At 40.5% G+C, this 12,669-nt stretch overlaps 1 protein-coding gene across 1 annotated transcript in view; it reads right to left on the reverse strand.

Annotated features, from left to right (window-relative positions):
* Positions 1-12,669, reverse strand: part of COG5 (component of oligomeric golgi complex 5) — a 585,636-nt gene that overhangs the window by 164,367 nt on the left and 408,600 nt on the right. The window contains 2 exon segments of the mRNA XM_029617284.1: positions 147-351; positions 6,073-6,154. Of these exon segments, the coding sequence (XP_029473144.1) occupies positions 147-351; positions 6,073-6,154 (287 nt within the window).

The raw sequence follows: 12,669 nt of genomic DNA on the forward strand, positions 1-12,669 counted from the left end.
AGATTACCATGCAGTAGAGAACAATTTTGTATTTTCACAACTTTTCAACAGAGAACATTTTTTGGCAGCAGGAATGATAATCTGCTAGGTTGCTAAATATGTTCTCTCTTTACAGATGATGGCTAGTGATAATTGAATACACATACTCATAATCCTGTTTCTTTTGCATGAAGACATCCTGTGTGTCATCTTCCATCTGCTGCAGACCAGGAAGGAGATCTGTATTTCCACTTGCACTAAAATTCCCTTGGATGTTCTGACTGTATTGCTGAAGGCGTTTCCACAAGTCGTTGTAAAGCCTCAGTAACTTAGGGTACTCTCCTTCAAAAGCCTGCTTCAAAAATGTGGATGCTACCAAACAAAACAAGGACTAATCAGTTTTAAGGACAAACTCTGACACCACATTTAAGTTTCAAAGGAAGTGCAAAAAGCTTGGAAGCCTATTTGCTTCAAGTATCCTGGAAAAAAATTCACAGAAAAAAATGTGGAGAAGCTAAACCTGCAAAAAGCAGAGTGGGACTTTTGCCTGAATCGAAGGAGTGGGCAAAATCCCATTGTAGGTTTTGTTGAAATTCCCATCTGCCCATTTTTTTCTGTAAAATATTCTCCCTTTCATACATTACATAAAATTAAAGCTTTAGGAAAAAAAAATAATATTTCAAAATTATGAAACAGAAATTTACATACATATATCGGACACATGCTAACATGCATACAAAAGGAGTGGAAGTTTGAAAAATGAGCAGTAGCATCAATTAGCAACTGCCCATGTGTGCATCTTTCAAAAGGATTCATAATTACCTTAAATCAAGATGTATTTTATGATGCTTTTACGGTGCTTAGTTTCCTTCCTGTATCCCACAGGAAGAAACATTAATGAACATGTTTCATCAATAATATCTTATAACTCAAACGTTATAAACGGAAAAGAGTTAAATCGCGTGCACTGGGTATTATCTTGTTGAATGAGTTAATTTCTATTTTTTAAATAAGAATATTATATAAGGTGATATTTAGATCAATCCTATGCACTGGATGAATTTCAGAATGCAAATGCTGTAAAACTATGTCAGAGGCTGTAATTCTCATTTCAGAGGAAAGGGTTTTAGAAATAAAATGATTTAATTGGTCTAAGTCCCAACATTTAGCAGGACATCTCAAGGAGAAATATACCTACGTTACAACATCTTGCTGAGAATTCAAGAATTCAGAAATGTTTTCCTTTTTTTGCTATGTTTGTAGCAGATAGAAGAGTAGCCTAGTGGTTAGAGCAGTGGGCAAGTCACTCCATTGCTTTGCAATAACTTTTTTGCACTTTGAGATAAGTGCCAGAAGTGTGGTATTTCCTACATACAACCACTGGGGGGACCATGTTTACTATCAGAGCTGGGGGGGAGGGAGGGAGGGAGGGAGGGAGGGAGGGAGGGAGGGAGGGAGGGAGGGAGAGAGAGAGAGAGAGAGAGACTAGCCATAATGCCCCCAACACTAGATAGGTATTTATATCTCTATGGGAGGCCCACCTAGTAACTCGAGGTGAGGTTTAGGTATTAGTGTAGGGGGTTAGGGGCCACTTTGACATTCAAAGTGAGATGTACGAACAGAACAGTGCTCTCTTGTGAAGATTTGATGACCCTCGGACTGAGGAAACTCACTCAAAGATGAGATTTGTGCAATGTTCTCTCAACCTAGCTTGATGTTACCTAGGTAGAGAGTCCATCAAGCTAGGTGTAGCTAAAATCAGTGTTAACGCCAGGCAATAGGGCTTTGCAAAATGGTAAACCCAGCCCACTCCCACCCCTAACTCCTCCTCTTTTTCAGATTTGCATCGCAGCATACGTTATGGTGCTATCGCATGCGTTAAAGGCGTTTTTGCATGCATTATCAGCGCTTTTCACATGCAATAAGCCCTTAACGCATGCAAAAACACTTTATAGCATTTTGATAAATGACCCTATTAGATTGTAAGCCCTCTGGGGATAGGGAAATACCTAAAGTACCTGAATGTAATCTGCTTTGAAATGCTGGAAAAAAGTGTGAAAGCAGAAAAAAAATAATTAAAAAAAATCAAATATAAATGTCAGAATAAAGTCATACTTCATGAACCATAAACTCTTATTATTTTATGATTTTAGATTTAATATACTGCTTGTAAAAAGAATTTATCCAAGCAGTTTACAGCACTTTTCCTTTTCTTGTTCATCTTTTGTCTGTCACACACCCTTCCATCTACCTTCCCAATCTGTAAACTTCTGGTCTCTTATCCCTTCTCTGCCCACCCCTGCATTCTCTCACTTTCAACCTCTTGCTTGCTTTTCCAACATTTCCTCCTTTCTAGCTCTCAACCGCTTCTAACCCTGTACCTTCTGTCTGCCTCTCTCAGTGAACATCAGTCTTCCATCTTTTCTGTGCAGTCCCTTCTCATCTAATCCAGACTGTTCATCCTTTTCAGATTTTCTTCATCTCCCTCCCCTAGCCTTGTTCATCCTTCCCCAATGCTCTTCCTCTCAGCCTCAATTATCCTCCCCCAGCACCCACTCACTGTAGTGGAGCCCTCTTCCACTCACTAATGCTGTAGGCCTATCTTTCTGCAGCATGACCTGGTCCTGGGGCCCACTGTGGTGGTGATGGCTGATTACGAGGAAGCATGGGCAGGAAATGAACCAACGCATGGGCTCCGCTCTCAGGTCCCACCACTTCCTGTCTTCTGCAGAGTAAGTGGAGCCCTAGGAACACAGAAAACCTTGCTGGCTCAGTTCCTGACTGACTTCCTCACAACTGATCACTACTGTCTCTGCCACAGCAGGTTCCAGGACTGGCTCCTGCTGCATGATAGTAGCAACAGCTCAACGGCAATAGTCTGGAGAAGCTCCTGGGTTCAAGCCCCCAGGTATGATGCCAGTAATTGTGTGTGTTTATATAAGAGTAGCCTCCCAGGTCAGAGCCCCTGGACAGGATACCAGTATGTACGGTCTGAAACCGTAACAATAGGTCTCTTCCCTAATAGGCTTACAATCTAACAAGGTCATTTATCAAATTGTGTTATGGCCTCAATGTGCAATAACAGGCTCTAATGTGCGCTATATTGCATATATGGTGCAATATCGACGCGATAGTACGTGATATTTTCCATGTCCCTGCCCAGATACCCTCCCCTATTACAATGACCTCCTTTGCAAATAATTTGCATTCATAAATAATGCAAATGCATGCAAAGGTGGTCATTACTAGGCAATTCTATGCTAATATTTTATCGCAGCCGACTGAGGTGGTGATCAGCTACGATAAAATGAACCTTGTTTATTTACCCTGTCTTTTCTTAGCTGCCTATCGTTACCCCCTCTCCCAGTTTTGACTTCCCTGTTAAAATGTAATTTTCCAAACTTAACCTGTTTACTGTAAACCGACATGATGTCCACAACGAATGCCGGTATATAAAAATGTTTAAATAAATAAATAAAATAGATAAAATAACTACATCTCACTGGCATGCGGCAGGAGGCCCAGGACCCTAACGCGGGTTCCGCAGGTCCCACTGCACATTTAGTGTCAGGGGAAAAAATGCGGCCAAATGGGGAGGTTGAGTGGGGGATCATTGTTGACCCCCCGTTTCAACCCGGGGCCGCCAGTCGAGGCGGTCCTGACTCCCCCCTCAAAAAATAAAGTGTACAGTAAGCGTGCAGCGACGGCCCCTCTTCCCCCGATTCACAATTGACCAAGCCTCCCTCCCTCATCGCCCAAGATCCCCCCTCCCCCGACTCCCCTGATTGCATCACCCAACATCCCATTCTCCTTGCCCCCGAGAGCCCTTTACCTTTTCCATGATCCCGTGGTGGGGATAGCTGCACCCTTGAACCCATCCCAGTCAATGCTGTTTTCCAAAATAGCACTGACCTCACCATATCCCAGCCTTACCCCTTACCAGTCACATAGCTGGATTAGGGGGTATCTTAGGTGATGCAATCGAGGGGTCAGAAGGCAGAGGATGTTGGGTGATGCAATCGGAGGGGGGGGGGGAGAAGGGGATTGTGTATTGGGTGGGGGCGGGAGGCAGGAGGCCGATACTGCGTGCATACTTTTCACTTTATTTGAATTTTGAGGGGTTCAGGGCCGTCACAACTGGTGGCTTCGGGCTGAAATGGGGGTCACCAATGACTCCCGTTCATCCTACCTGTTTGGCTGCAGGTAATTTTTGGGCAGCCAGCGGCCCTATAAGACGATGGTGATCTCATGAGATTTGGGCCGCCATCGCATTAAAAGGCTGCTTGCCTCCTTCTTTTGTGTCATGGTGTTTGGCCTTGACACAAAAGAACCCACCATGGAGCCGTGATTTGTTTTGTGGGGCATTATTGCGGCAATACTCCCCCACAACAGTGGGATATCTCCTGTGAAGACACATAGCAATATGTTAAAACTAGCCCTAGGTTACTCCCTGATATAATGGAGGATGAACTGACTTGCCCAAAGTTATAAGATGCACCAGTGGGAGAATCAGGTTTGGACCCAGACGTCCCTGGTTCTCAGCCCACTAGGCTGCTCCATGTAATTGCCTACAACACTTTTTCTGCAATAAATTATTCAGAATCCTTTTTTTTTGTTGTTATTTGTATATTTATTTTAATTCCTAAGGACATATAACGTGTTAAAGGATTTGAAAGCTACTGCCATTCAGTCTCTCCCCTTTTTATGAACCAAAGTAGATTAAGATTGGCAGTACACATCAGAACCCTGTGCAGACATCACAATGACATAAGCAAACCATAAATATACAGAAGCATGTACAAATGAAAGGTGCACTAAGTGAATATTTATTATGATCATAATAAAACGTTAATTTATTTTTATTTAGATTTAAATTCCACTTTTCACACTTTTTTCAGCGTTTCAAAGAGGATTACATTCAGGTACTGTAGATCAGTGGTCCCCAAACCTGTCCTGGGGGCCCACCAGCCAGTCGGGTTTTCAGGACATCCGCAATGAATATGCATGAGAGAAAATTTGCATGTTATGGAGGCAGTGCATGCATATTCATTGTGGATGTCCTGAAAATCCGACTGGCTGGTGGGCCCCCAGGACAGGGTTGGGGACCACTGCTGTAGATATTTCCCTATCCCCAGAGGGCTTACAATCTAAGGGGGTCATTTTCCAAGCGGATCGCACATGATAAGGGACTTTTCGCGTGCGATACCAAGATTGGGGCGGAGTTGGGGCGGCGTCGGGGCGGCACCGGGCATGATGCCGCAAAGACTTCACCAACAGCGAAAGGTACGCATCTTTTTAGCTGCCAGTTTTGCGCTGAATAACTATACCTTTTATGGTGTAGTTATTTGGTGCAACGCCGGCAGCGATCACACCACAGAGGTGCGATCGCTGCTGGCTATCGCAGGACCGCCCCCCCCCCTTCGGCACCGGGCCTGACGCCGCGAAGACTTCACCGACAGCGAAAGGTACGCGTCTTTTTCGCTGCCAGTTTCGCGCCGAATAACTACACCTTTTATGGTGTAGTTATTTGGTGCGACGCCGGCAGCGATCGCACCGTGGAGGTGCGATCGCTGACGGCTATCGCAGGACCGCCCCCCATTACCGCGGGATTTAAAAAGCCCGGCGGTATTAGAAAATCCAGCCCTAAGTTTCTACCTGAGGCAATGGAGGGTAAAGTGACTTGCCCAAGGTCACAAGAAGCGACAGTGGGACTCGAACCCTGGTCTCCTGGTTTATATCCCAGTGCACTAGGCTACTCCTCCACTCCAGCACAAGGGGGAATGGTACCCCACAATTCCCCAATCAATTGAAGCAAATCCTGGGTGGCACATCACATACTCACACCTATGCCAGCTTCTTAGCTTGTCACAGGTCACATCCTCCCTCTGACTCTATCCTCTACTCTGTTCTCACAGCCCATAATATTTTTTTTATTCCAAAAAATTAAAGCACACAAAAAATAAAATATTTTAAGATAAAAAAAGAAAGAAAGGAATAGGTCCAAAATAGGTGACAATAGATCCAAGAAAGATATACATTGATATTTTAAAGAATTTAGTTGACACAGATGCTATAACATATTAAAGTACTTACAGTCTGTGGCTTTCTGAAATTCAGAAGAAATGATCTGAGTAACTTCACTCCAAAAAGTATAAAGAATATCTGAATGGCCTTCCTGGGTAAAAAGCACAGGGGAAGGTAATATATTGGAAATATATTTCAAATAGAATTCATTTTAAATATAGTGCATTACATTTTGATTCATTTACAATAATTTATATTCCGCATCATTACCAAAATTTTTTTGTTTGAAGTGTATTACAACTATATCAAATACAGAAAATACCCTGAGCAGCTCAGATTATTTATCGACGCTAGGAAGAATTTAATTTCCTCTCCAAATACCAATATAGACCAATAGTCTTGATTTGTTAATATTTGGGAGTGTATTCATGCTATGGCCCTTTAATACTCCTCTATTTTTATTTTTATTTTTTGCTTCACCCCGCATTTCGTTTCTTCATTAGAATGGTTTTGTATCAAAGTGATGTTACTATTTAAATTTTCATGAACACATTGTTTCCTTTTTTGATCTTAGCTATCATAATTGTGCTTACAAAGTAACAATTATATGCATTATGTATAAATGATTAATATTAAGTGAAAACCCCCCAGAAAATACAAAGCAATTAAACAATAAAAAGTAAATAAAATAGGACATTTAATTAAAAGCAATCCTAAACAAATATGCCTTCAATGCTTTCCTAAAACATCTGTAACACTGGTAAAAAAAGTTTTTGTTTCCTTCAGACTTTTTGGTGTTCCAAATAGATTTTTTGATGCTGATCACAGATATTACTTCAAAATTTGTACATCATGAAGGTTTTTGAGAAATGGCCAATTTTATGTTACAATAATTGTGAAATTTTAAACCATAATCTCGCATACATATATTTTCTTGCTGAACAGTAGTTTATGATTTTTAAAATTCATGGCGTGTTTTTGATGATCATAAGCAACGTAACATATAACAGAGACTAACTTTTTAAAAAAATACACCAAGAATCTCTGCCTGATCATGCCAGAACTTGCTCGGGCAAGCCCCAGCTCGGTTGCAAGATTCCAACTTATTTCCATGACGACGCAGCCTTATTTAAGCAGAAGCAATGAGTAGTCTCCTATGCAACGTCTGTGTGAATGAGCGAATCATATTGCTAAAACAGTTGAGTTTAAAGCTTGTGGATTTAATTTCATATACTTCATGAAATGTCACATCAATGTTGTAATAGCCGTGACATGTTTTGTTACATCTGTGGTGAATTTACTCTGAAAGCACAGAAAAGGAGTATGACTGTACTCATTAAGAAGGCATGCGAGTTATACTTCGGGTGCAAAATTGGTGACCAGAACAGAGCATGGGCTCCTCATATATGTTGCACATCTTGCGCCAGTAGCCTGCGAGCTTGGCTGAAAGGTGTGCGACCATCCATGCCGTTTGTCATCCCAATGATATGGAGGGAACAGAAAGATCAAATAACTGACTGTTACTTCTGCATGATGAATTATCAGGATACTGATCAGAGAACAGGAAGTTTATTGAGTATCCTAACTTTGCATCGGCAATGAGACCACATGACAGTCTTCCTGTTCCAAAACCGCCAGAGGTGTGGACACTTGAGGACGAGGATGAGGAGGTAGGCAATGATGGCGAACCGTCGCAGATGGAAGCTGCGGCTGATCCTGACTTTGTGCCATCAACATCCAGTGATCCTCATTTAACATCTCAGTCAGAGCTGAATGATCTGGTCAGAGATTTGGCTTTATCAAAGATTCAGGTGGAGCTGCTTGGGTCAAGGCTACAAGGATGGAATATTTTATCATCTGATACGAAAATGTCAGTATTTCGCAGTCATGAAGATTTGACAAAATATTTAAACCAAGTAGACAGCCTGACTTTTTACTGTGACATCAATAGATTGTTTTGTACTCTTGGATGTGACCACGACCCAACAGAATGGCAATTGTTTATTGATTCATCAATCTTAAGTTTGAAGGCTGTTTTGCTGCACAATGGCAATATTTACCCATCAATACCTGTCGGACATGCCGTTCATATGAAAGAAATGTATGAGAACATGAAGCTATTGCTGAACCACATTGAGTACTCGAGGTACAACTGGAATTTGTGTGGTGATCTCAAGGTAGTTGCAATTCTACTGGGTCTGCAACTTGGCTACACTAAGTATTTTTGCTTCCTTTGTGAGTGGGACAGTCGAGCAAGAGATTTGCATTACATCAGAAGAGTCTGGGCTCTCTGCAAGAAGTTAGTTCCAGGGCAGAAGAATGTTGCACATGACCCATTGGTGGATCTGAGTAAGATATTTCTTCCACCTTTGCACATCAAATTTGAGCTGATGAAAAACTTTGTTAAGGCAATGAACAAGTAAAGCTATTTATTATTTGCGGCAAATGTTTCCACGCATAAGTGTCGTCAGGATAAAAGAAGGTGTTTTCATTGGCCCAGAAATCCGAGCTGTGATGGACAACCACTTTGATGGTCTTCTGCAAGGTAAGAACTTGTTCCATGGACAGCCTTCAAGAATGCCGTTTGTAACTTTCTAGGCAACTATAAGGCAGCAGACTATGTCGAACAGGTTGAAAATCTGCTTCAGGAATACAAATTAATGAAGTGCAACATATCATTGAAGATACATTTTCTTCATTCCTGACTTGGACTTCTTCCCAGACAACCTTGGCGCTGTGAGTGACGAACACGGTGAAAGGCTTCATCAAGACATTGTCAAAACGGAGGAATGGTATCAAGGCAAGTGGAATCCCTCCATGTTAGATGACTATTGTTGGACTCTCATCCGCAAAGCGTCAGACAGTGATTACAAACGAAAATCTGTGGCAAAACATTTTTAGTTTTGTTTTCTGTTGCCAACATTGCCATTATAACTTATGCCACTACAGACACATAACAATGCTTAATGTATATCGCACTTTTCTGGCAAATGGTACGTGATACAGACATAATAAATGCATATTTGTGTTCAATTTGTTAAAGTCTACTTGTTTCACCGAAGGTTGTGGAGGAAACAAAATGTTCCCAGAAATTTGTTTACCAGTGTAATTTGTGATTTCACGCAACTCCAATGGAAGAGCATTCCAGAGTGAAGGAGGAGCAAAAGTAAACGCACAATGTCTGGTCTCTTGCAAATGAGTTGCTTTGGCTGAAGGGATCACCAATAGCTGGTTCTCTGAACGCAATGCTTGTGTCGGACAATATGGTTTTTAATAAATTTCTAATATACAATAAGTGTTCTCCTTGCAAAGTGCAATAGGTTACAGTAAGGATTTTAAACCTAAATCACGACTCCACAGACAACCAATATAGCCCCTTTAGAATAGGAGTAATATGAGCAAACAAGGGGTAACCCGCCAATACTCTAGCTACTGCATTCAATAATAGCTGTAAAGCTTTCAGATGGGATTTCGGTAAGCCAATTTACAGGCCGATGCAATACTGATGCGGTAAAAACATATGTCCAAACTGGATGCACTTTTTTTTTTTTAGTGCACACACAATCACCTCTCCTGAGCACTCAAAGAAATAGGCAAATGAGCCACCGCATTAAAAAGTACACGCTAGGGATAAATTGTGCGTCCCTAGCGCGTCTATGGCATCAGGCACCCAGGAGACACGGCTGTGTACAGGTTAGGAAAAATGAACTCTCATAAATTGAGTGTCCCTTTTCCTAACCGGACCACTTTAAAGACTTTTTTTTCCCTGCTTTTCTGTGCGTGGGGTGCCTCACAACTTAACGTCGGTTCCAGGGTTGGTGTTAATGTTTGAGCGTAAAAACGTGCACATCGAGTGCCTAGTAACTTTTTCCATCGGGCATATTAGCTAATAGCCTCATCAACATGCATTTACATGTAATGAGTGCTATTAACTATACCCTGGTTTGGATGCGCTAATTCTGGAATTGCATCAGGCGTACATTTAGCGCGTCCAAAATGCATGACCAACATGCATTCAGTGGCGCACTGACCTTAGCACCCGATATTGCATCGGCCTGATAAAGTGCATTGCAGTAGTCCAGACTAGATAAGATGAATGCATGTGTAATTGTTTTAAAATCACCTTTGAAGAGGGAATATTTTAATTGCTGTAATATTCTAAGTTTTAAAAAAACGCTTTCTACTATTCCACGTAAATGACATTGCAAATTAAAAGTGGTATCAAAAAACACTCCCAAATCTCGAGCAGCTTCCACTGATGCAATATTAGTATTATCAAACTGCAGAAAGGGAGCTTAAGATTTTCTGTTCAAGCAATTGATAGAAATTCAGTTTTAGCTACATTAAGTAATAAACCATTCTGTCTCATTCCATATCCTCACCTTTTCAATGGATTGAGGTGTTGCTTCCAATGAATTTACAGCCGGAAATAACAACTGTAAATCATCTGTATACATTCTAAACTCAAACCCTTCTTTAACTAACAACGTTGAAAGGAGACACAAATATATATTAAAGAGCACAAGAATTCTGGGGAACTTCAGAGTGCCCAAATTCGAAAATCTTTCACTTGTAGTACATGCTTAGTTAGAAATGACAAAAACCATCACCTCACTACACCATCACTTCCAATATCTCAAAGTCGTTGAAGCAAAATAGTATGACATAAGGAATCAAATATGGCAGAGACATCCAAAAGATCACCACCTCCAAATGTTTCTGATCTAGTTCACATAGGATCAGATCTGACACCGACAATAATAACAGCTCAGTACAATGCCCGATGCGAAAGCCGCTTTGGAAAATCACTAATTTTATTTTCATCTAAGAACAATGTTAGTTGTCCTAGAACTATTTTTTCAATGACTTTACCAATCAATGGAAGGATTGACTCAGGATGATTATTTTTGGATCTAAGCATGGTTTCGAGAGCGACTTCCAAATTGGGCAGACTGTAACTTTTTTTAAACAAACCAGGAAAATTACCTTCAGATATAGAAAAATTAACCAGTTTAGTCAGAGGGTCTAAAAACTTGTTGATCAGGCTATACAAAAGCCACAATAGACAAGCATTTAATGGACTACGTGAAGCTTTCAGTTTTGCAATTGTCACTTTAACCTCTATTGCAATTACAAAGTCAAATGATCACCATTTTGTGTCAACAATATTTTCAAAATCTGGAACTGATTGAATATACAAATCTGAAGCAGTAAACAATTTTCTCAATTTTGTCTTTACAATATCAGGCAAAAACATCACAATCAACCATTTCATGATACTGTTCTGATAGGAACAAGGTCAACTGAATGAGTAATTCAAACACTTTTCTAGGGCAATTTAAAGACCCTTTAAATTGTGCAGTGAAATACGCCCTATGAGATCGAACACTCATCTATAATTAGTTCTAGATTAATCAAAAGTATCTTTAGCTAAAGGGTGGTGGGGTCGGGGGGCGGGGGAAGTACTTCCTCCAAGCCCTTTCCACCCACCTCATTTTGTGCTTCATCAAAACAGATGGAACCCGGGGGTGAAAAGTATGTTTCTTAACTATCTTCAATGGGGCAACTTTATTAATTACAGTGTTCGGGAGCCCAGAGACAGAGTGTGCTATTTCAGATATGGATGTATCAACCACTTGGCTTTGTACTAGCTCCCACTCTGAACCAAACCTCCCTTGATCAATCTCTCCTCCATTGCTTGATCAATTTGGAATTGCATAAATTAGAAGGAGCTTCCTGAGGATTAAAATAAAAAAATCAGTAAAGAATGATTAGATCAACTGACTTCTTGTATAGTTAAATCAGAGACAACATTCTTATCCTTTAATGTTGAACAATATTAGGTAAAGAATATGGCCCGCTCTGTGAGTGGCTTGTTTTACCACTGGGTTAAACCAATAGCAGATAATATTGCTAAAAAATGTGAACTAAGCAATGTCTACAGGGATATTAAAATATCCAACTAATAAAAGATAATGAAAACGTAGCAATAAAGCCAAACAAAAGTCTAGCAAAGCAACTAAAGAGGCCTTTTTTTTTTAACGGGCAGGTGATATAACACAGAAATAGCTCATATTCCATAACGTACCACTAGACTCTCATCTCCTATGCTTAGTTTATGAAGGATGACCTTAATAATTAAAGTTGAATGAAAAATAAACACTACCTGTCCTAACTTACATGCTTTCCTGGCATAATGAAAGTAAGAGTATCCAGGGGGACACAATTGATTTAAGAAAACAGCATAAGCATCTAACTGCCACGACTTAGTAATAAAAAATATATCCATATTTTTTTTCTAAAATTAGAGAAAACAATCTCTGATTTGTTGCCTACTGAACATGTGTTCGTATACATAACCTTTAATGATTTCACAGAAGTACAAGGATCCTGTACTTAGCGGAGAACAAATTGGTCAGTGAATGACGAGTACATGGTCATTTATGCCATCACATCTCAGGGGCTGGCGCATAGTAATCTTTTCCCTCAACCACCATCACAAAATTGCACACTAGTAAAGCAAGCAAACAAAATAGGGATACAATTTTACAGACTGACCAACCTAAAACTGAGGATCCATCAAATTGTCCAGCATGCATAAAGGGGCTGTAAATGCATGTAACATTCTTCAACTAAAATATTTTTTTCAAAGATGAATTTTATGCA

The sequence above is a fragment of the Rhinatrema bivittatum genome, chromosome 9 (assembly GCF_901001135.1).
Source record: "Rhinatrema bivittatum chromosome 9, aRhiBiv1.1, whole genome shotgun sequence".
NCBI lineage: Eukaryota > Metazoa > Chordata > Amphibia > Gymnophiona > Rhinatrematidae > Rhinatrema > Rhinatrema bivittatum.